A 24946-nucleotide genomic window follows, 5' to 3' on the forward strand; every position below is an offset into this window, starting at 1 on the left:
GTGTTAGAGTCCAGAAGCACTCCTGTTATCATCTTTAATGTATGCAACATTTTTATTATCCACAGCAGAACGAAAACAGTCGAAATATAACCTTTACTGCAATGTTTCACGGCCATGTAGAACAGTCTTCTGATCCCTTGTGCAGGTTTTCTAAAATCAGCAACCAGCTTTCCTAGTCATGAAAATATAAGAGAGGTCATTTAACACTCCCCTGAGATCATTTACGACATCACAAACAGCTGTCCAAGATGAGAGACGTGGTGTGCGCCCAGCTTGTTCCAAAGCTGCGCCTCTCACACCAGAAGGTAGATCGGATGTAAAACGTCAAGACTCGGGCTCCAGGCGTGGAAGAACTGGGAGGATGAGGTTTCCAAATGAGGAGTCCTGAGTGATGAAGAAGCCTGAAGAATGTGCATGTGCATGCTGCAAGAAAAGAAATAAAGGTGTTAACTACAGGCTTGACAGCAGAGGGCCACCCAAACACGCAATCACACCACCAGCATGACATGAAGAATCTGTGTTTTCATTTATTCTGTTTTATCAGTTAACTTGTTGAGGTTGAATTTATATTGCCAGCCTGATAACAAATCATAGTTATTTCCCACTGTTAATGATATAGAAGGAGGATTAAATGCAGCTCATTTTTAAATCTAACCTCTAATCTACATTAGCACATACGCACTGCTAAGTGATACCCAGCTGGTATTTACTGGTATTTTCTTGTAACTGTAATTTACAAGAAATGCTGCCCTCAGATCTATCAGGCAGCTTTGAGACAGCATGCCTGAACCAATGATTAATTCACCAGCACTTAGTAAAAATATTTGGGATTTCAGATCACAGATGTGGGATCTGGCATTTGTTTATCCAGCAGATTAGCTCTTACACGCTCAGCACCAGCTGTAATCACTGTAACTGTAATCACAGCTGAGGACACAGTGATGTGGAGTCAAGCAGTAAACTTGTAAAATAAATGACTGGAACATTAAGGATCAATGACCTCACTGTCCCCCCCCACACACACCTACACCTAAAAAAATAAAAAATAAATCCAGTATTAGTTGGGCTCCTATCAGAAGGCTCTTCTAATGTATGCTGTGTAGGATTGCTTGTAATCACTGTAAGATTCATAATGAGGAGGGGTAATGTGGTTGCACTTCTAGTAGCGTTTCTGGTGTCTTACCTGCAAGGCTGCTTTCTGCTGCGCAGCGATGTGCTGCTGTTCTGCGTTGTCCCTGAAGTCCTTAACACTGGGCCGGGCCAGCGAGATGCTACAGTGTTGAAGGGGAAAAGATGGCATGGAAGCATGTGAAAATTACCAAAGTCTTTTTTGTTCTGCCTGAACTCGGCTCTTTAAGCCTGACTAATGACAGGTTATATGTTGGTGTTCTAACATCATCATAATTATTGTTCCAGGACCATCGCTGCAAATGTCCAGTCACATTGTTGTGAAGTCATAACATTAGAGAAGAAAAAGGCAACTGGCGCCTTGTCATAATAATGAGGGCATTAAAGTTCAGGCTTCAGGATTTGAAGCAGCACAGAGCTTTACACACTCGGAGCATCTCTTAATATGTTATAACTGAAACAACAGGGGAAAAGCTGTGTCCCAAAAAAAAATCGACTTTCCCACTGGACTGTTTACAATAAAATAAGCATATGGAGTGGTGAGCACACCTGTTCCCTCAGATGTTATTTGCCACATTTGTCAGGAGTCTCTCCACATCTCGGATGGCAATGAAACGTGTTTCACAAGGGGAAATCTGTACAACAGTGTCCAGCTGTTGTTCCTTATTGCACTGCCGATACAAGCCAGCCATCTTGTTTAATGCTACTGGCAGGGAGGTGGGAGTTAAACTGAAAGAGGTAAATATGGTTCTGTGAATTCCCGGGAAACTGCCAGTCATGCTGGTCACTCGGAACATCTCGGCTCAAGAAGCTTCCTAGAGACTGGATGTAGGCTATAACATGGTATCTCAACCTGCATGCAGTGCAAGGAGACATATCCAACTTGATGTCTGGGAATTCACAGAACCAAAGTTACCTTCATAACTTGCGTGTGTCCTGTCCTTGGATGACCTCTTTCATGTTTTTGCATCACCGTTGTAGTTGATGGTCCATATGCAACAGTAATTATGATGTTGTAGGACCAATGCCAACACGAGGACATCAAATCATGACACATACTAATGTCCCAGGTAAGCTTTACACACAGACTTAATACCCCCCCCCCCCTTCTGTTACTTGGATTATGCTATACTACACCTACCTGGCTCCAGGAGTATTCATGGACTGACTCTGCATCAGTCGCCTCCTTTCCTTTTCCAGCTCTGCCAATATAGCCACCCGGGTCTTGTTTGGGAAGGCTGTATTACAAAAAAAAAGAGAGTAAGGGACAGCTAATAATGGCCACGTTTTTGGGTAATTACAATTGAATGTTGAATAAACATCCAAAAAGATTAAGCTAAACAGTGTTTAAGATTATTTAGGATCTTATTTATAGCAAGATTTACTAGAAAACACAATAAAAATGATTCTTGTGATCGTGGAGGTTCTTTTTTTTTTTTGACTGTCCCGTTTGGTTTTTTTGCCATCAGAATTGTTGTCTAAAGGCAAAGAAAGACACCCAATGGATTTACTTTACCAAATGGACCATCCCAGCCTTGCCGTATTGGTCTATTTGATTCACCTTTGCTTTTATTGTTTATTTTGTTTTCATTTGCTGAACACGGGACAGACTTGACTGGAGAAAAGAAAAGGGAGAAAGAAAGAGGGAAAGAAAAAGAGCGGGGAAGAGGGGCGGTGATAAAGGGCAAAAACCAACAAAACAAACAGACAAAAAATACACATATCAGTCACCTGAGCGTGAGTGCGCTTGTATTTAACAGGTTCCTTCATGTAATGATCTGCTAGGGAGTGTGGGGAGCCACAGCCCCGTCCTCCAGGGCATGAAGCAGGTATGGAGGAGATCAAGGCTCCAGACATCCAGAGGCCCCCAGAACACAAGAGACCAAGGAAAACCAACAGAGGGGCAGCCGCGCCACTGTCCCAGAAAGAGCTGAGGAGAGCCCCAGATGAGGGGTCACTCAGCAGCCGCGGAGCAGAAGCCAGGGGGGGGGGGGGGGGGGGGGGGGGGGGGGGTTGCAGTGACGTGCCTGTAAGCTCCGCCGCAGCCAGCTGTGCCAGAGTGACCGAGCCCCAGGCCGAGGGCACCCCACCCCCGAAGGAGCCCGAGCGAGCCCCAGGCTCCGACAAGCACCCACCAGAAGTGAGCCGGTGTGTACTTGGACGCCCATCCCCGAACACAAAGAACCACCAACGCACCGATGTCTGAGGGCGTCTGCCACTGGCAGGGGGAGTGGTGGGGGGAGATAGGCCTCCAAACCTTGGAGGGCCTGAGATGTCCCCAGAGAGGTGGCGTCTGATACCCAACCTGACATATGGACACAGACAAACAGGCACACACAGATACAAACATCCATTCCCACCCTCATGCTCTCATATGCAATTACTCAGCACTCACCCAACGTGGAGACAGACATAAAGAGACGCTGTACACACGATCACACTCCCCAAGCGTACTCTAAGCCCCGGGTCTAGGTCCCCCTGCCCCTGGAGGGGGAAACTGCACCCAGACCCAGGTGGTGTTACCCTTTTCCCTGGGGCGGGGAGAGGCAGACCGCCCCGACTCAGCAGCAGCAGGGAGGCCCCACACTCCAGACCCCAGTCGGACGGCCAACTCCTCCTAGCCCCCCCGCTCCAGCAGGCTGCAGAGAACGGGGGTGAGAGAAGACTCCAAACCTCCCTCCACCCGCTCTTATGTAGTGTTGATGCATGTGTGTTCTAAGGTGCCTTTAAAACCCAGGAGGGCATGGAGCTACCTGCCAGAGAGCAGCAGGTAAGCGCATAGCCCCTCCTGCTAGCCCTCAATGTCTACGTGTATTTAAAATTGAGAGGTGGGCAACGACGCCAGGGGTGAGGTGTCCACCCTGATGGTACTTTGGATTCCGTGTAGCGTGCCCAGCACCAAGGTCCTATATATATGTGTTATGAGAGTGTGAGTAATGTGAATGTCTAAGTTGTGGGATAAAATTGAGGCACAGGCAGCCAGAAGGGGACGGGGGGGGGGGGGGGGGGGGGGGGGGGGAGATGCCTCCCCTGCACCTTGGTGACACATCTTTACCCCAAGGCCCTGCATGTGGGGGTGATTGTGGTGGCGCGGGAAGAGGGAGGCAGCTGGAGATGGGGAGGGAAGGAAGGGAGGGGCGAGTGGCCCCTCCCTGGGGCCAGCTCCCCTGCTGACCCCAGTAGGCACCCCCACACTCTACAACCCACCAGGGAAAGGGGGCCCAGGCCCATCCGGACTGGGGGCCCAGTTCAGCAGTGCCGCCCGGCCCCACAGAGCCTGGGGCAGCCCACCTGACCCCACCGCAGAGAAAACTGCACCCACCCCGTCTTCCACTTATCTTCCAGACTACACAAGACAATAGACACCCAGGCTGAGATCTTCCTCCACCTCTCCTATATCTCTCCCCACCTGCAGAGTCACTTCCTGGAGAGAGGAGACATCCTGTAAGATGTAAAAGCCTCCCCCACCAGTTGAAGAGCCCCCCAGGTGGCTTGATGCACCGGCGGCACCCTGTTCCAGGGCTGGGCCCCCATGCACCCACACACCCACAACCCTGGCGACACACCAACCAGGACCCAAGCCCCCAAGGCCCAGCCATGGCCCCAGCCCAGAGACGAGCACCCCCAGAACCCCGCCTGCCCTGGACACAACCAGGGACAGCCAGGCTCCCAGGTCAGTAACCCACGTCCGTCAGCACAGACCCTCCCCTAGCCCCGCTGCACGCAGCCACGAGGAAACAGTCACCTAAGAGCCAACAGAGCCCTTAACAGGCCATGACCGCAACCCCGGGTTGGGCCCTCCAAGGAAGACGCTTCTGGGGAACCCCCCGACGCCCCAAGCCTGTCCCTACCCCCACACCAATCACAACGGCGAAGGTAGGACCAAACTATGACCCCCCCACCCCCACTAGGTGATGGAGCTGATCAAAGGAGCCCAGAGCAATTGATCTGATGTGGTGGCAGAGGCTGTATCAAGACTAATGTAATCTAATAGATAATTTCTATATTGGTTAGAATTAAGATTATTTTTATTTTTCCAGTTCATGAGGACTGTTTTCTTGGCTATGCATAGGGCAGTGAAAACCATATGGGCGATATTCTTTTCTGTAGTGACATAATCTAAGCTGCCCAACAAACACACTAAAGGGGAAATTGGAATGTTACATTTCAGACACTTTGATAAGTCTTCACATATCTCGCGCCAAAACTTCTGAACTGGTGGACAGAACCAAAGAGCGTGGATATAATTGTCCGGTGTATTGGTTTGACAGTGTGAGCAGTTGTTGGTAGACGTAAAGCCCATCTTGAACATCCGATGACCTGTATAGTGCACTCTATGTAATATTTTGTATTGAATTAATTGAAGACTGGGATTTCTAATTAGATGAAAGGTTTTTAAGCATATCTGAGACCAGAAGTTTTGGTCTAAGTTAACTGATAAATCCGCTTCCCATTCTTTGAGGTTCTTGCCCTATTCCTCCCTCATGGAGGGGGCTGTTTCAGGGTATCCAGAGCTGGTAGTTACGCCCCTGTATTCAGCAGCCGATTCTCAAGAACTTAAATGACCCAAAACAAATGAATTACCTTGTCCTGGAGGATTAGTAGTCATCTCAGAGAGTCGGAGAGGTCAACAGCGGACACCAAAAACCCCCAAACAGGTTATATTAACGGTCAAATGCTTGGTGTTTCCTTCCCGCTGCGATTGTTTCGACGCTACTGGAAACTGCTCATCGGTAAAAGTCCTCAACGGTGATTAATGTAAGTTAGTTAGAGAGAATAGACCATACAGGAGGACTTGGTGATGGACACCTCAGCAAGTGTCTTCGTAACAGACGATAAAACACTCGACTGTGTATCTGTGCATCACCGCATTTTTGTTTCTTAAACGCGTGTACCGGTTTCACAATTACAAAAGACTGCAAAGGAAAGAGGACCCACTCTGCCTTTATTCAGGAAATTTAAAAAAAGTATATATATATATATATATATATATATATATATATATATATATATATATATATATATATATATATATATATATATATGTATATATATATATATATATACATATATATATGTATATATATATATGTATATATATATACATATATATATATATATATATATATATATATATATATATATATATATATATATATATATATATATATATAATCAACTAATTGATTTCTTTATATTTAAATAAGAATTTGGGATAGTAACAAGACATTTTGAGATACATTACTTGAAATTTTCAGACATAGTGGGAATTCTGACATAATAACTCAAAACTCTGAGGCATATAACTTAAAAATTTGAGATAACCTGAAATCTGAGGACAATAACCTGCAATTTTGATATAGTAATAATTTAAAATTTTGACTTAGCTTCTTGTGTTTTTTTTCCTGGGCCATTTGTAAACTATAACCTGTTTTGTTTCTTCATGTATTTCTGTAAAATATAAATCTGCTTGCAAATCTGTTCGTACATCTTCTTAGTAGACGATCTTCAGCGATTCCCTCGTCATTTGTCACGTGACTGACATGTTTACATCCAGGTTCTTCTCGTTTAACTTCCGGAACTGCGCAGTAGGAGTCAGCTGACAGTTGTGGTCAAGCAACCAGTGAAACATCTCAGCTGAAGAGACCCTGAACGGAGGAGGGGGGGAAAGCCTCTTTTTTGTCTCCAGAACCGTAACGGCCGCGGAGAAACGGACAGCCGTTACCTCCTTAGATACCCGGCCACGTCTTCCCGCCTTCCACGCAATGAGTATCAGCGCTCCGAGAGGCCTGGCCAGCTCGGGGCAAAAGCCCATCACGGAGATTCTCCACCCGCTGTCCGCCGCCGAGGAGCCGCTCTCCCCCGGGCCAGATGTCACCGTCAGCGGTGGAAGGGATAAGGTAGGATCTGATGGGGCTTCACCGACGGTGGGGGATGGAAAGAGGACGCTTACCCAAACAAAACCCCTCTTTGATTAAAGTGTTTTACGGCTGACGCCAGTGTTTATCATTCCCCCTGTTAATAAGTAGGAGAAAACCGATGCAAGTTTAAAGAGGAAACTGTGGAAAACACTCATTTCTGTTTGCATTTGAGGTTTTAGAGCACATGGCTGAACCCTCTGAGTCTGCCACTAAATCAGTGCTGAAACAGCAAATTCACCTAGTTTGGATATCTTGCCCAAATTAATCGACACAAACTCGCAAGTAAAACCGTATTTAAGATGGATTATGTGTGTACGTGGGCATGGCATCCATCTCAACCCCGGTGAGCTGAGTAAACAAAGTTGGGCCATCCAAGCATATCACATGGCTTTTATTCTCCCTGCTTCTGCTGCTGCTGTGTTTACTGTAGTAACAACTGTAGCAACCACTTTGATACTGAGGTTAATTATTGCCTACAGGAGATGCTGTAATACTGCCAGTATGAAGCTTCTTGGCATCATTATGGTTGTGGCTTTTCCTTGTACATGATTACCCAGGCCAAATGGGTCTGGCTCCTGTCAAACCATTTGTCCAGTCATTTTAACAAAATGGAAATGCCACAGGCTCCAGAGCAGGTCTAATATCATTCTATTTAGATAAGAGATCTTATTTTTCTTAGGATCTGGTGTATAATGTTAAACACTGAAATTGCATGCCTAAGGGTGCTTTTAGTTCCTTAAAGAAGCTGTAGGAAACAAACACCACAATAACCCATTAAGCATACTGCAGCTCAAGTGGTCTGAGTGGGAACTAATCAAAAGGGAACTGGACTCCTGCACCTCCCTTGCTGTCTGTTTTCCGGCTTCATAAACTCTGGTCAATGATGGAAGACTTTGGACAATCACAGGCTGTTTCAGACCAGATCAGGTGAACAGTACAAAGAGCAAAAAAGTGCAAAGGAAGTAGAATTCACTCAGGTAGAGTGGACAAACGCAAATGTGATGAGTCAAAGGTTCGATCCCAAAGTCTGTGGGGGAGATGGACGCCCAATCTTGAAAAATACACAAACATCCACGGCAAAAAAATTTGAGGGTGGGCAGGTGAGCAATAACACATCATATGTATAAAAAGATAATGACAGATGGAGGCTTTCTTTTATGATTAAAAATCCCAATTGCATCTGTCGGTGTGTGTACCGATGCAACAGATTTATCTAATAGGCGTGTGCCCATGTTGGTCTGTAGGGAGGGGTATGAAAGTGGTGCTAGATTGGATCAGTCACATAAAAATTGAAGTGCACATTTTCTTTATTACTGATTTTGATGTTCATTTGATTATTTTGAGGTCTGGGCTGTTGATAGGACAAAGCAAGGATTTACATTGTGTCACTTTGAGGTCTGAGAGAGAGTATGAAAGTGGTTGCATGAGCAAATTTAGCAAGTTCACAAGTGGCACAATTGCAGGCATTGGGACAGCAAAACAACTGATCACAGCAGCATAGGTCCTACTTGCTGCAGCTTTAACCTGCAAAAACAGGCACAGGTAGTTTGTGTTAACATAAACATGTATAATTTTTTTAAGTTGGCAAGTTCATATTTTAGGCGTGACCATAAGTGTTTAAAATATGCAAACATGTCCATAACAAAAAAAAGCTCAGGTGGAAATATTACATTGATGATGGTGAGGGTTAAATTCCATTCGGTGCTTGGTGACTCACTGACATGCTGTCGTGGCACTTGATGTATTTAGTAACACCTGTGCTCTAAATATCTGCTGATTGGCCACAATGCCGGGACTGGTTGTCACAAACATCTGTCAGCTCTGCCGTGTCTGTTAGACACATACAGTTTTCTTATTTTCCTCCTCACTGTCAGTGCGTACTGGACTCTCCTGTTGCTTATTAACATCAGCCCAATGCAATTATCTCAACTGTGATTACCAAAGCAGGTTAGCACCAAAGTGTTTAAAAAAAAAAAAAAGAGAATTTACAGCATCAGCGCCCGTGTGTGTGTTTCCTGTGTGCACAGCAATGAGTGAAAGCAGTGTGAAGAAACTGTGTGGACAAACTGAGGGAAAGCACTTCTTTTGACAGCGATTGAAGTAGAAATTTATCCACAGACCCTCTTTTTCTTTTTTTCTTTTTCTTTTTAAAGAAAAGGTAATTGTGCTTGAACATGAGCCTCTCACACAACGAAAGTAGTTCCTTTTCTCATGTGATGCCATAGAAGACTCTGACAGCCGCTGAGATTTGTCACCAGAAAGTTCACAGAAAATCAAATGTTACATTACAAGTCCTCATTCCAGCGGTCCATAATAAAACTGTTTGTGTTATGTTGTTTCCTGCTAACAAAAATGATCCTTTGTGCAGTTTTTGGTTGCACCACTGATATTTTCACCCCTTATTTACATGTTTCTAGACAAGAATCAGAACAGAATTGGGGGAAAAGGCTTTTAGATACGCTGCCCCTGCTTCCTGGATCTGAATCTGGAGAAGGAACTGAAAGTATCAGAATTGGTTACCTTGGGGGAGTTTAAGTCCATCTTAAAGGAACGAGAGAATAACTCTTTTACTCAATGTGATTGTTTTTAATGTCGCTCTTAATTTGGTCTGTTATTGTATATTTTTCACATGTTTGTATGGGATATTGTATTTGTTTTAAGTGTTATATACTTATGTGGTACATGTATTTTGACTTTTGTTGCCATGATGCCAGGTCTCTCTTGGAAATGAGATTTTTTTTACCTGGATAAATAAAGGACTAATAAATAAAAATAAAAGAATACATGCGTTTTCCTGCAATATGCATCCAAAAGTGCTCAACAAAAAGATAATAGAACAGCATTAAAATCTTCTCAACTTCAATTCCATGCCAGTACAGCTTTAATAATTCATGATCAATTTTCTCCCAACATACATTGCGGGATATTGGCCCAGTGCACTCCTGAGACTGCACCTCTACTGTTAGCAGCACCTCTTAGTTAGTCTTCTAAACTATTATTTCTTAAGTAAGGCCCTTGGAAAGCAGTGACTTTTATATATTTACTTGGAAGATAAGATAAAAAAAAATTCTCAGTATTTCATGCCAGAGCTGTTTGTTTCCCTCCCATTATCCATCATTCAGTTAGGACAGTGTAGGAGATGTAGGATGTTTGCACGGGCCTAACAAGAGCGCCATTGACAGAGAGGGAAAAAAAACTGCAGTGGCAGCATCGGGATCTGTGTTTTACTCTTTGTTTGCAGAGTGCAGCATCTGTATTTTGGTGTCATGATGTTGTGGTTATCTGTTCACATGCAGGAAGTGGGGCTGACCAACGGGACGCCGGTTGAGACGCCGAGTCCGGCTTCTGCGTCCGTGCTGTTCAACAGGCTGCAGCTGGACGACGACTTGGACTCAGATGGCAGGGACCCCTACGCCGACACAGAAACCCACGACCTTTTCGTCACTGTCGACGACCCAAAGAAACACGTCTCCACCATGGAGACCTACATCACTTACAGAGTCTCCACCAAGGTCTGCTACAGGCTGGTGTCATGATAATGTGAACAAACTCTGTTTTATTTTATAGAAAATAATTGCTTAATTAAACTTTTATTTAGTGTTTTCTTGTATTTTTTTCCCTTTTTTCTTCGACCTGCATTTAATGATGGCGCAGAGCTTTAATGCAGCTGCTGGAGGTTCTGAAAAATGCTGTGCTGTAGTGTTAAAATGAATATTTAATTAGAAAAACATACCAGTGAGGAAGGTGTAAGTTAAAGATACTCTGTGGTGTTTTTGACTTGCAGTGCATTGTTTTTATGACTGTGTAGCAGTGCAGCAGCACAGGTAGGGAAGCTACCTAACAAGGATGTAAACAGAGGAAAATATACTTGACACATTTGTATGGGCTTTGTCCACAGAGCACTTTAACAACTTAAGATGTGTAGATAGGAATCAGGCTTTTCTTGATGAAGCTGTGAAAGGTTACATGGTGACAGCTCATAGACTCTTATATATTGCAGTGGGTGTATTTTGTCTGTTTAATCACTGAGCCCCCTTTTTTTTTTTTCTAAATTCAGTTTTCACATCTCTTAATTTCTGCTGTTTTAAGAGATGTTTTAAGAGATTGCTGTTGTTAACCTCCAGTTTAAAGCCACAGACACACTGATGTTTTATCTCAAAAATACTGTGATGTAGAAATGTACATTAGTTATAGTTGCCAGCTTTTGTCACAGGAGCAGCAGCAGGCAAGAGAATGTTGCCATCTCCAGACAAAGAGAGAAATGGATGCTGGAGCAGAAATCATGTGTTAAATCTGTTAAATCTACACTTTTATGTGTATATGAGTTTTTTGTTTGTAAAGCTGTTGTTATTGCATTGTCCATTGTTAGAAAGGCATGGACACCAAATTCTGAACCCACAGTGAAACAAAGGGACAATTACAGTGGGGCAAAAAAGTATTTAGTCAGCCACCGATTGTGCAAGTTCCCCCACTTAAAATGATTACAGAGGTCAGTAATTTGCACCAGAGGTACACTTCAACTGTGAGAGACAGAATGTGGAAAAAAAAATCCATGAATCCACATGGTAGGATTTGTAAAGAATTTATTCGTAAATCAGGGTGGAAAATAAGTATTTGGTCAATAACAAAAATACAACTCAATACTTTGTAACATAACCTTTGTTGGCAATAACAGAGGTCAAACGTTTACTATAGGTCTTTACCAGGTTTGCACACACAGTAGCTGGTATTTTGGCCCATTCCTCCATGCAGATCTTCTCGAGAGCAGTGATGTTTTGGGGCTGTTGCCGAGCAACACGGACTTTCAACTCCCGCCACAGATCTTCTATGGGGTTGAGGTCTGGAGACTGGCTAGGCCACTCCAGGACTTTCAAATGCTTCTTACGGAGCCACTCCTTTGTTGTGTGTTTTGGATCATTGTCATGTTGGAAGACCCAGCCTCGTTTCATCTTCAAAGTTCTCACTGATGGAAGGAGGTTTTGGCTCAAAATCTCACGATACATGGCCCCATTCATTCTGTCCTTAACACGGATCAGTCGTCCTGTCCCCTTGGCAGAAAAACAGCCCCATAGCATGATGTTACCACCCCCATGCTTCACAGTAGGTATGGTGTTCTTGGGGTGCAACTCGGTATTCTTCTTCCTCCAAACACGACGAGTTGAGTTTATACCAAAAAGTTCTACTTTGGTTTCATCTGACCACATGACATTCTCCCAATCCTCTGCTGTATCATCCATGTGCTCTCTGGCAAACTTCAGACGGGCCTGGACATGCACTGGCTTCAGCAGCGGAACACGTCTGGCACTGCGGGATTTGATTCCCTGCCGTTGTAGTGTGTTACTGATGGTGACCTTTGTTACTTTGGTCCCAGCTCTCTGCAGGTCATTCACCAGGTCCCCCCGTGTGGTTCTGGGATCTTTGCTCACCGTTCTCATGATCATTTTGACCCCACGGGATGAGCTCTTGCGTGGGGCCCCAGATCGAGGGAGATTATCAGTGCTCTTGTATGTCTTCCATTTTCTGATGATTGCTCCCACAGTTGATTTTTTCACACCAAGCTGCTTGCCTATTGTAGATTCACTCTTCCCAGTCTGGTGCAGGTCTACAATACTTTTCCTGGTGTCCTTCGAAAGCTCTTTGGTCTTGGCCATGGCGGAGTTTGGAGTCTGACTGTTTGAGGCTGTGGACAGGTGTCTTTTATACAGATGATGAGTTCAAACAGGTGCCATTCATACAGGTAACGAGTGGGGGACAGAAAAGCTTCTTACAGAAGACGTTACAGGTCTGTGAGAGCCAGAGATTTTCCTTGTTTGAGGTGACCAAATACTTATTTTCCACCCTAATTTACGAATAAATTCTTTACAAATCCTACCATGTGAATTCATGGATTTTTTTTTCACATTCTGTCTCTCACAGTTGAAGTGTACCTCTGGTGCAAATTACTGACCTCTGTCATCATTTTAAGTGGGGGAACTTGCACAATCGGTGGCTGACTAAATACTTTTTTGCCCCACTGTATGTGACAGATTGCCTGGTGCAATTTATTTTGCGGGTTTCGCGAGAAGGAGGGTAAGCCCGAAAGTAAAAATCTAGAAAAATATTTGATATATGAGGCTAAAATTTCACAATGTATGTATGTCCACATTTTAAAACCATAAAGGTTTCAAGTAAATCAGAGGTGGTTGTGCAGAAAATGTTTAAATAATTTATTTGAGATGGAATGAACCGGTTAGACCTGAATTTGCTTGTGTCCTGATAAAACGGGTCGTTTCAGATACATGAACCTTTCCTGGAAAATGATATTCCGCAAGGGAGATTCTGTAACTTGTGTTTAGCGGGTGGATCCTCTGTTTTTTGTTTTTTGTTTTTTTTTTTCTTCAGCGCTTAATGACATAAACCGATTCAGTGGGGAGACATGTCCAAGCAACCTTTGACCCTTGATGTTCAGAGAGACAGGAAGTGCATTTTTGTGTGTGTACACATGCACTGCCTAGTGTGAATACTAAATGATTTTCCCATTTCTTTCTTTCTAAATTAACTTAAACTGTTACAAAATAACTCACAAACGGTGTAAAGTTTACTCGGCCACAAAAGGCTGCGTTCATGGACCTGTTTGACTTTACCACCTTGTCACATGCTGGATTTTTCTAGCTCTTTCTTCCTTTTTTTTATATGAAGAATTTCATTTAGAAATGTTTGTGTGTGTTCTTCCTCAGACAACACGGATAGAGTTTGACCTGCCGGACTACTCTGTTCGGCGGCGCTATCAGGACTTTGACTGGCTGAGGACCAAGCTGGAGGACAGCCAGCCGACCCACCTCATCCCAGTAGGTTACACGAGCTTTGTTGCAACCAGCTGTGCCACTTGCCAATTAGAAACCTCTCACGCTCTCTTTTGCACTCCGGTCTTGTCCCCGCTCTGCCGTCGTCCTCCCATCTCCAGCCGTTACCAGAGAAGTTTGTGATGAAGGGCGTGGTCGATCGTTTTTCCGAGGAGTTTGTGGAGACGAGGATGAAGGCCCTGGACAAGTTCCTGAAACGAGTTGCAGACCACCCCGTCCTCTCCTTCAACCCTCATCTAAATGCTTTCCTTTCTGCCAAGGTGAGATGGGGGTCTCCCATGAAGAAAAGCAGATCCACTAATATATGAATATAGGTCAAAAAGAAAGGAAAATCATGAGTGCTGTTGCGTGATAAATGAAAATTCAAAAGGCTCAACCTCAGCTGTAAGCTTTCAGAAAAATATAAAACCACAAAATTTAGACCTCTTATTTCCTTGCTTAAAATGTCTTTAAGCAAAGTTTTTGTTGCTCTCTTTAAGACGAAAGACCTTCAAATGGTCTTAATCGCCACCAATACTCGATCTCCACTGAGAAGAGGAGAGGAGACACGATTACCATCATATTTTCTTTACTGTCTAACCTTTTGAAACTTATGTGGCTGCCTATTTATATCAAGATCATGCTGTTGCTCGCAGGACCTCAACAAACGTCAGGGTCTGGCCCTGCTATCCAAAGTGGGTGAGTCTGTGAAGAACGTGGCTGGAGGCTACAAGCTGCGAGTGCGACCTCCTGAGTTCTGCGCCATGGGAGAGTACCTGGACACCTTTAACCAGAAACTGGGAACCATCGACCGGATCGCTCAGAGGATCCTCAAAGAGCAATCAGGTAAGGGGCCGAGGAAATATTATTTAAGCATGATAATTCTTCCTCCTTCATCTATTTTCCAGAGAAGTCTGAGCACAGATGCCCTTACATGCCTTTCATCAGTCACCTGCCCAGCTTTTCTGGAGAGAATCTGAGGTGTTTGTAGGCTAGCCAGGGAGACATAACCTATTCAGAGTGTCCTGGCTGGCCAGTGGTCTTCTCTTAGCTGGACATGCCTGAAATACCTCATGTAGGAGGCGTAGGAGGCTCGTATCATCATCAAAAGTCCCAGACACCTTTGCTGTTACATATGGTGAACTGTTTATCTATTTTTTTCCATTCTAAATTAAACCCACAAAAGGAGAAATAATTATGCTGAATCATAAAAAAAAAAAGAAGAAGCTAAAAACCAGAAGAGAAGCTTTCGTTTGTATAGGATGTTTTTATTTTACCAAATATATTAAACTCCATGCTGACCCTTAGATGTATAAAGCACTATGGCTGGATAAAGAGTTAAATTCTCTAGAGTTGCTTACCCCATTCGTGTATTTTAGGCACACGCAGGAAGCAGCCAAATTCATATGGTGCTGTGCTCTTTGCAGCGTAGCCTCAGTGACTATAGAGGAGCTATTTGTATGTTTACCACTGTGCTTGTGGTTACAGATGAACTTCATCGAGGCTACTTCTTCCAAATGTGTATTTTAGGCACCAGCAAGCAACGAGTGCATATAGTGCATTGGAGCTTGCTCTTTATATTACGTTTCTTGGCCATTTTGCTGGTAGCATTTTGTAGCATCGGCGTTTGAATTTCATGTGCGATCGTCCAGTCTGTACCGGGGACACAAGCAATGAGTTTTAGGATGAGTTGATATGCAGTATTGACTGTGGAGTGTGTTTGTTTGAAGAGGAATCCACAGACCTTTGGGCCTTGTGGTTGATAACTGCAGGCCTAACTCATGCATGAAAAGTGACTGTGTAAATAACTGCCACCAGCCACGTGAAGTGCTGCTCGGCACCATCTGTTCAAGTTGTAGACCAGTGGCTGTCCGCGGCGGCCTTGTTAGAGGAGATAAGATGGAAACTGATGACTGTAAATAATAAAGACCTGTGAGGTGATGGAGTGTAATCCAATCCAATTTTTTTTATAAAGCACTTTAAAATACCCAGCACAAGACCAAAGTGCTGTACAGAAAATAAGTTAAAAACAATAGTGTAAAAAAAAAACTATGCTTGTGGCTTTGCTGTGATTTATTTCCCAGCACTAGTACTCTGCAGTAACTCTGACTTTAAGAAGTCAGATCTGACCTAACCAACTCTTTCACCCCATCTCTCGACTAGAGTATCTAACTGAGCTACGCGAGTATGGTACAGTCTATGCCAGTTGGGCGGGGTCAGAGGAGGAGCTGCAGCGCCCTCTGGAGGGCGTGGCTGGCTGTGTGACGACGTGCTGCGGCGCGCTGGAGGACATGAGCGAGAACATGGGCCAGGACTTTCTACCCGTGCTCAGAGAATACATTCTCTACATCGAATCAATGAAGGTAGGGAGTTGGTGGCACTAAAAACGTGTAACGTCTGCTTGATGTGTCAAGAAAAGGGAACAAAATAAAGTGTTCTAATTTCTGCTAATTAGTCCCCGGGTGTAGGTTAAACAAAAATTTAGCGTTAACTGTTTAGAATTTTTTGGACATTTTATACTAACTCATAGTAATTAATTGGCTGATGATAACATTCATGGCCAGATGAGGCCTGTTCTCTTGTTATTTCATGACAGATAAAAGATCAACATGAAGTCCAAAGAGATATGCAAGTGAAAAAAGCGATTGTTAGGCTGAAAAGACAAAGCGAGAGAGTTGCTTAACTTGCTTGAAAAGAATGAAAGCCCTGGCAAGCTCATCAAAACCAAAAGACCCGAAAGAGCACAGAAAACAACTGAAGTCGATGATGACAGAATTATTTCCATGGCCAAGAAAACCTCCCTTCACAACATCTAACTAAGCCAAGAACACTCTTGAGATGGTGCGTACATCATTGTCAAGGTCTAAAATCAAGAGATGCCTTCATGAGTGTAAATAAAGAGGGTTTACAACAAGACGCAAACCACTGGTTACACTCTGGAGCACGAGGACCAGATTAGTATTGGCCAAAAAACTTCTTTGCATAGATGAACCGTTTACCAGAATGATGGGATGATGGGAAGTGAAACAAAAACAGCTCCTGACCTGGAGCATACAACATCATCTGTTATGGCTGCCTGTGAAACCAGGGCACTAATGTGTATTGATGCTGCTGATAGACGAGCAGGGTGAATTGGGAGTCATACAGGGCCGTACACTCAGCAAAATGGGGCAGAACTGATCAGACAGTGTTTAACAGTACAAATGGATAATGACGCAAAGCAAAACAACCAGGGGGTTTCTCAAGGCAAAGAAAGGGAATGTTTTTAAAAGTCAACCTGATGTCACTCCAGAGCGTGCTTTTCAGTTACTGAAGGCAAAAAACCCACTGAAGGATAAAATAAAGGCCTGGAAGGGAAACACAGCTTTTTGTGATATCCATAGGTTCTACACTTTGGGTGGTCATTGACTGCAAAAGGGTTTCATGACAATCCTCATAAAATGATGTTAGCTTGTCCAGTTAGTTTTGAGCCTGTGGAGATGTGGGGTCTGTGTATAAACATAGCAATATTCCTCAACAGTTATTTTGTTAAACCAGAATTAAAGCAGAACATCTGCACTTCAACCACATCTCGACTGTGCAGGCAGAGAGAGGCAAAACTACAAAAACCGTGTCATTGTCTCAAACCTAGTGACAAAAAGAAGCAAACTTATGTGAAATTAAAATATTTTTGCCTGTTTCTTTCCAAACTAAAAAGAAAAAAAGATGTCTGGTTTGCTGAGCTAAAATTAGCAGAGGAAAGTTCTACTGAAGTTTTCCACTGTAAACACATTTATAGGTTTTGGATGGAAAAGAGTGGAAACGGCAGTTCTGCTCGGTTCGCAGGCACAAGCTTAAAAATGTGTAATGTTTAACCGTGGATTAGTTTCATTTATTTATAGCGGAGAACATAAGGAAGATACGCGGGGGCAGAAATTTACCCAGAACAGCATAAAGTGCGAGTCCTTCTGCCTGCACACAGTCGAGCAGCGACTGCTTTCATCACCTTTGAACCTGAATAGAGGAAGTATGGTGTGAGATTCTGCATGTGTCATGTCCTGTCCTCGCCAAGCTCCTGATTCAGCATCTCTGTCTCAGTTTAACAGTTTGCACATGTTGTCTTTCTTATAAAATACTTCGGACAGTGTCACATTAAGGGTGCAAAATAAAACGTATGACCTTCTCTGTCTGTTTACAGAATGTTTTAAGGAAGCGAGACCAGAGCCAAGCGGAGTACGAAGGCCGTCTAGAAGCAGCCGTATTGCGCAAACAAGAGGACAGAACGCCCGTGAGCCTTCCCCTTCCTTTCATCTGAATCTGCCGTTTCTGCATTTGTCACTTCTGGGAGCGTCTTTACTTTTCACTGGCATTCTTAGAATTGAAAACTTAATAAATTACAAGTTAAGAGATCATTCTTCAGGTGACCAGGTTAGATTTGTCGGATGTTAAATAAAGTCGTTCATTTTTATCTTTTGCCCATACAAACATCACAGGATTTAATACACACCCCATCCTCACCAACGCTTCTGCACCGCTCGAGCGGCGATGTTGTTTGTGATTCTTGTCCTGTAAATTAGTCCTGTATTATGTCCCCTATGGCTCCTGTAGCTGATGTTGTTTGTGTTATACCAGATACCAGCGGAGGTAGAGAAATGCCAGGACAAAATGGAGTGTTTCAACGCTGACCTGAAGGCAGACTGGGAGCGCTGGCAGAGCAACAAGAGACAAGACTTCAAGCAGCTTCTCACCGGCATGGCCGACAAAAACGTCACCCATTATGAAAAGGTACGCCTGTGTAATTTCTGTAAAAACACTCCAGCTTTTAGCCTCAGGCAGCACACGAGCTGTTCTTAAAGGTCACCGGAGACACTCCCACTGATACCAGTGTTTCCAGTTTTATAGTGGTATAAAGACTGAAAACAGTGGAGCAGTTAGGGAGACGCTAAATGATGTGCAGCCGTCGGGGGGGGGGGGGGGGAGGGTCAACAGATGACAAGAAGACAAACGCTAACCTCTCTCCAAAGTGATCCCATCTATTCATGCGTACAGAGTCTGCACTTAATTTAAGATATAAAAAACAGGTTCATTTTTTCAGTTTCTTATTATTTGAGTTTAAAAAAAAGTTTATGTAGACTAGAGAAATATTATTTAATGATGCGAGCACAACTCAATATTACTATAAATGAACTTTAACTGTTGGTCGCCGTCGTTGCACTGATTACGCACAACTCTCACCTTGTTTTTGGTTTTCTCTACGTGGAAAACGCACATGCTTAGGATGAGCAGGCGTGCAGTCAGTCCACATAATTACCTCCTGTCCCGTTTTCTTGACTACAACTGTAGGATGTCATGAGGCCTAGGAAAGGTGTGAAAGACTTGCTAACAATATAATGATCTCAAGAAGACGGACTACAAATTCTCATCTTGTTTCTTTCATGTGCTTTAATTACAAAGGTTGTTTATTTGTTCTTCTCATGATCTCATGATCTTGTGTATGTTTATTTTTCAATGCATAAAAATAACAAACAGTATTTAGTTTGTTAGCCTTATCCTCCCTGAAATTTCTCTGAAACTGTTCAAGCGCATTCGCTCATTAGCCCGTAGAGACTGTTTTGTACTCATGTGTGAGTGCTAGAGCCATCTGACTTTTTTTTATTATCTGGTAGATCCTCAGCAGCCTCTGTGGCAGATGTGTGGAATCACTGTACAGATTTCTGAGCTCTCACTGTGAAAACATGACTTTTACAAACATAAATCTTTCAGAGCAGCCTCAGAACTCACCTAAATAATTCCAATCTTTCCCTTTTACCTCATTCTTTCCCCACGTCGGCCGACTCTTCGTCCTTCTCCGCCCTGCGCAGTGCCAGGCAGCGTGGGAGTCGCTCATAACTCTCCTCCAGGACAAACAGACTGAAGACAAAACGAGTGAGACGAACTGAAACATCTCTCTATCTCTTTCTCTCCGTCTCTCCACACACACTCTCTCGTTCATGCCACGGAAAAAGACCAACAGGGCAGCAGGTTTACCTGCTGGACTCGGGGCCCCTGTTCTCCTGTGAGATGATTGTATGAGGGGAGTCGTCTCCCTCTAAGATTTTGGTCCGCTAAGGAGGAAACATACGGTGCATTCGAGGACAGCTAGGAAAAGAGGAGAAACCTACTATGTATAGTTTTTGTTTCTTTTTTGACTTTTTCTACTTTATATTTCGAGTTAACAGTCGGTTGCCAACGCTGCTTTGTATTTATTTAACCGCAGTCTCTTACTCAACGCTCTCCCATTTTCATACTGAGAAAACTGTTCATGAAGGTGTTGCTGCTGTGTGGGTCTATGAAGTATCTTAGGTTTGTTTCAGATGTGTTCAAAACATCCTCAAGATGTTTTTTGTTTTTTTCTTTGTCCTGCCAGGTTGTAAAAGCCTCTGGGAAATACGACAGTGAATGAACAGGAATTTACTCTCTTGTACTCAAAGCACCACACCTGTTGTTTTTTGTTGTTTTTTACTCTATACTTTTACCAAAGGTCACAAACTTCACCCCTGTCGTTCCTGCACCTGTTATTAAAAATAACCCACAAAAATCAGGTGGTATGTGAAAAATGTTCAAGTGGGACCTCTGCGTGTTTTCCCTAAGGGACACTTTAGTATGTCTTGGTTTTTGTTTTTGTTTTTTGCTACAAACCCTCACAGATAAATGGAGATAAACAGTGTTCAGCGATGACGATGAAGGTGCCTACAGAAGAAAACAAGGTCTTGCCATCTATAAATCACCATTTTGGGCTATAATCTCTGGTCTCACTAACTCAAACTTATGAGAAAATAACTTGAAATTTTGAGATTATAACTCAGATTTTTAAGTTACAGGTAGCAAAAAGTTTTTTGTTTGTTTTTTTGTTTGTTTTTTTAAGTGATGGCAACAAGCTTCTATGGGCGTCTGAGCTGAACGCTGAGGTTTGTCTGAGAGGTCACTTTGTGGAAGGTGGAGTTTTTAAGAGAACAGCGGCTCCACCTTGTGGCCAAGCTGTTAATAGTTTTCTCCCATGCTTTTGAAATGAGGGGGAAGTGAAGAAGTGAGCTACCTCTTTTGGCTTCTCTTGATATCGTCTTTCTCTCACCATTCCCATTTATACCCTTCCTCTTCTTCTTTAAGCAAAGACTTACCTCAGTTGGTGACGTTAACGGTGCATTTGGTTCATAATAATAAGGTAAAGGCTCCAGTGGTAAGAAGACGTAAATGTTTTACCATTGGATTTTTTTTTTTTTTAAATTAACTTATTATTATTTCCTTGCCTAAGTGATAAAACCCTGCACTGAAGCATGCATAACCATCCCTAAGAAAGCCATGAATCCTGAATATAAGGTGTCAGTGTGTTCATGCTGCTGGCTTACAGAGGAACTAAAACCTCTGGGGCTAGTGGAAAAATCCCTGCTGTGTCATGTTAAGAGTGAGACATTGCAAAAAACAAACAAACAAAAAACGACACCCTGAGCGATGCAACACATTACTTTAAATTCTTAAATTGCCTGTTTTAACCAAACGGGCTGAGACTGAGGTACTGAACAGCATGGAAACCCTCTGCGGTGCAGCTCTGTTAGCAATCTGCTCAGCTGTGACTCATGGGATAATGAGGTGGAGCCCTGTATGTGAGGCACACTTTTTGCATCACACTCCTTTATTATTTTCCAACTCCTGAATGGGAAAAATCCCCTCACTGCAATCATAATATTTAAAACTTTCTGATTTACTGCCAACACAGGAAAGCTTATTCTGCTTTCCTTTTACTCTGAAAGTAGCTAAAACCTGACCAATGATGCCCAGGCAGACTCAGTCATGTGACATTTCCACAGTCACCACGTTTTGTCCTCCTGTTGGTTAAGAGTTTCTCCTTCACTGACAGGATTTCCAGACTAGAGCTGCTTTCAGATTTTGTTACAATCAAGTAAAGTAGCCGTCACATTACTGAGCCTGCGCCTCCATGCAACCAAATGCAAGCGCTGCAGCATCCTGACGAGGCGTCTGCAGCTGCCAGTGAACTGGGTTTATTTTGTTCTCTCTCTTTTTTTATTGTCCTTATCTACTTTTGCCTTTCACATTTTACCCTTAAGCTTTAAAAGAGTGAAGCAGCTACTCTGTAACTAGTAGAAGTCAACAATGTGAATAAAAAGTATCTTTATGGATGGAGGCAGCTGCAGTGGAGCGGCCTATGGATGCACCAGGGCTAAAAGGGAAAATCCAAAGATTTACTACGATCATTTTTGCCCATACTGTTGTCCTATAATAACTCCATTGCATTTGAATAGCTCAAACCTTAGAGTTTGACTGTAAAGTTCTAGTAGTAGTCCACTAGTAGTGCTATTGAGCAGTATTTGTAGCTGCTCCCACATTGATTGTACTCATACAAACACATCAGGTGCCAGCTTTTATCAATTAAAGGGATCATACATCTGTTTATACTAAAGAAAACCCCAGATCGGTTTAAAAACATTAAATGTTTGCTTGTAGCTAAAACTCACTGAACCCTGAGTGCAGTTTGAGAAGTAACTGGATGAAATGTAGCATAAATATTACAAAAAAAACTAAAACAAATAAATATAATAAAGCTTGAAAAACACATTTCCTGTTCTGTTTAAGGTATAACATTGGTATCTGCTGAGGATTGTGAGTTGTTGTTGTTACTTGATTTCTTATCATTAGGCACTGGTGCATCTGTAGAGCATCGCTTTGGTGTAAATGAAGTAATTGACATGTGAGACACACATTTATGAAACTGGAGGGCATCTTTGGGATTTATATGAGTGCATAAAGATTTAAAAGGGATTAGAGATGTGCACGAACAGTGTAAACCTGCCACAACCAAAACAGATTTACTTTTGATGCACATTAAACCTCCAACAATAGCTCTGTTTAGTGTGATCAATGTTCTCTATTAGCCAGTGCCCTAGTATTATTATTATTATTATTATTATTATTATTATTATTATTATACTACATGTGCCTGCTGAATTGTTTTGCACTAAATATGTAGCTCAAGGCCCTGGCAGAAACTTCTGCTGGGGAAAAAAATTGTTTTTCTTTCTAATTTAATTTGCTGAAAAATTGAAAACAAACTGGTCTAAAGTCAGTTGAGACACATTCAAAAAATGCTGTATATGAAGCTGATTCAGGTTAAATCCTTCAAACAGGGACGTCTGTTATGAGCCTGTTGGAGGGGAGAGTTTTCATTCAAATATTTCCAGGCCAAACATCCTCCACCCCCAATGCCTCACTCTTCCTCTCATCGTCCCGGCAGCGTGGATTCGCACATGAAGATAAGATCTGATTTTCAGCACATGATTAATAAAAGCGACCAAGTCAGTCTAAACCTCAGATCACTTTTTTGTCTGTTATGGTTTTGTTTTTTTTTTTAAAACCTCTGTTCCTCCTCATTGTGTGCTGTTTACGTTCAGAGCCCTTATTGTACATTTGGATGTTAATAACAATTTTGTTGTAATTATAAATAAGCTTGTACATTGATGTTGTTTTTGATGCAATTTATCTTTAACACAAATTGGGGTTTTTCTGATATATTGGACCAATAATAAAAAGAATGAATGCATTTGATATTTTTCTGCTTCTGTAACTTTGTGTGTGTGTGTGTGTGTGTGTGTGTGTGTATTTATTTATGGTGCAACGATATTCGTATCGATATTGAACCGTTCGATACAGTGCTTTCGGTTCGGTACGCATATGTATCGAACAATACAAAATTTGTAATTTATTTTATCAACTTTCCTTCTGACAATGCTGTCTGTGTTGAGCGCTCAGTGGATCTGCGTTCGACTACTCCGCCTAGGCTCGACAGTGCAGCCTAGGCGGAGTAGTCCAACGCAGATTCACTGAGCGCTCAACACAGACAGCATCAGAAGGAAGAGCGCAGGGCAAGCTAGCAAGACAGAAGTTAAGCTCTCCTTGCAACATGGACCTCCCCCACCCTCATTCAGATCTGGCGTTTGGAATTATTTTGGTTTTCATGTGACGTATGACCCTGAAGGTAAGCGAGTCATGGACTAAAGTAAAACAGTATGTTGGATGTGCCATACAATGCTCAATTACATGGGTGGGAGCTAGTGTGTTAGCGCAGTTAGCTCGTTAAGGTGTTGGCTGTCTAGCCCCATGCACGGGGCGATCGGCGGTAGCTCGTTAACGGAGATTTGCCGTGTTGTGGCGTTAAGGTCATTTCAACGAGATTAACCTGAAAGCACTAGTGGGAACACAACGAATATGACTGCACATTTACGCCGACATCATCCTAGTGCAAAGACAAAAACAACAAGCATGCTACTAACTTTAGCCGAGTCATTTAGACAGCTGTTAGCACATGATTCTCCTTATGCTGCTGAGAATATAGCCCAGAAGAAGCGGATAGTATAGCTTTTATTTTGGAAAGAGACATTTCTCTGTAATAAACTCTCTTTTCCAAAGATGAGTGATTCCTCAATCAGATACAGGGCTTGCAATATCGCTAGCCCGATGTCCTGGAGCTAGCGATTTTTTCAGTCGAGCTACCAAAATCTATCTCTTCCCTGCCCGTCGGGCTATTGTAGGAAGGAAAAATATATGTCAATGCTTTTGCATTCTTTCGGAAATGTAGCTGGGTAATTATGTCATTGGCATCGGTGAGCCACTGTCAATATGTGACATATTGAAATCGAGTTTGAATTTGCGCTTGTTTTTTTGCTTTCACTTTGCAATCGTGCGAACTGTGTATAGAGAGCGACAGCACTGATCTGTGAGTGATGATAATTTGTGCACCAATTCCTCTGACATCGTCTTATTAATCGTTAGCTTACTATGCAAACATGACAAGTGAAATCTTCCGCAGCTTAAACATGTGAGAGGTTGATCGCGCAGAGAATCGCTGAGCTTATGTGAGTGCGCGTGTAAAAGCAGCAGGATTTATATTTGACTATGATGACCTGGATGACTGAGAACCTTCACAGACAGATATATATTTTAGTTCTGCTGAGCCAAATAAGACAGGTCAGGGTGAAGAAGTGACAGCCAAAGAAAAGCTTACCACAAAACGGAGAAGTTATGACAAATCAGACTATAAGGCAAAAA

General features: G+C 43.0%; 2 protein-coding genes across 3 annotated transcripts; one reads left to right on the forward strand and one right to left on the reverse strand.

The window, feature by feature from the left end:
• Positions 1 to 28: 28 nt before the first annotated feature.
• On the reverse strand, positions 29 to 6067 carry LOC113025932 (SOSS complex subunit C). The gene is made up of 4 exons (XM_026174193.2): positions 5713 to 6067; positions 2270 to 2366; positions 1184 to 1271; positions 29 to 423 (listed from the first exon to the last, which is right to left on the reverse strand). The coding sequence occupies exons 1-4, from the start codon at positions 5735 to 5737 to the stop codon at positions 325 to 327; spliced, it is 309 nt and encodes a 102-aa protein (XP_026029978.1). The 5' UTR covers positions 5738 to 6067; the 3' UTR covers positions 29 to 324.
• Positions 6068 to 6650: 583 nt separating this feature from the next.
• On the forward strand, positions 6651 to 23446 carry snx30 (sorting nexin family member 30). Of its 2 annotated transcripts, XM_080304397.1 has the most exons (10): positions 6651 to 7028; positions 10346 to 10561; positions 13766 to 13876; positions 13993 to 14151; positions 14527 to 14716; positions 16034 to 16233; positions 18048 to 18137; positions 18482 to 18634; positions 19711 to 19774; positions 23029 to 23446. In XM_080304397.1, the coding sequence occupies exons 1-10, from the start codon at positions 6894 to 6896 to the stop codon at positions 23163 to 23165; spliced, it is 1455 nt and encodes a 484-aa protein (XP_080160523.1). In that variant the 5' UTR covers positions 6651 to 6893; the 3' UTR covers positions 23166 to 23446. The 2 variants fall into 2 exon arrangements, with proteins under 2 accessions (XP_080160523.1, XP_080160524.1); XM_080304398.1 differs by lacking the exon at positions 19711 to 19774.
• Positions 23447 to 24946: the final 1500 nt, after the last annotated feature.

Source organism: Astatotilapia calliptera, chromosome 7, assembly GCF_964374335.1.
Source record: "Astatotilapia calliptera chromosome 7, fAstCal68.1, whole genome shotgun sequence".
Lineage (NCBI taxonomy): Eukaryota > Metazoa > Chordata > Actinopteri > Cichliformes > Cichlidae > Astatotilapia > Astatotilapia calliptera.

Bases quoted from the DNA above. Each gene is read 5' to 3' on its own strand.
- LOC113025932 (XM_026174193.2), bottom strand. From the start codon at position 5,737: ATGACTACTAATCCTCCAGGACAAG. The intron at 2,367-5,712 runs GTAATTCATTTG...TTTGTAATACAG, and splicing joins TACTAATCCTCCAGGACAAG to CCTTCCCAAACAAGACCCGG. The intron at 1,272-2,269 runs GTAGGTGTAGTA...TCAACACTGTAG, and splicing joins ATGAATACTCCTGGAGCCAG to CATCTCGCTGGCCCGGCCCA.
- snx30 (XM_080304397.1), top strand. From the start codon at position 6,894: ATGAGTATCAGCGCTCCGAGAGGCCTGGCCAGCTCGGGGCAAAAGCCC. The intron at 14,152-14,526 runs GTGAGATGGGGG...TGTTGCTCGCAG, and splicing joins ATGCTTTCCTTTCTGCCAAG to GACCTCAACAAACGTCAGGG. The intron at 18,635-19,710 runs GTACGCCTGTGT...CGCCCTGCGCAG, and splicing joins ACGTCACCCATTATGAAAAG to TGCCAGGCAGCGTGGGAGTC.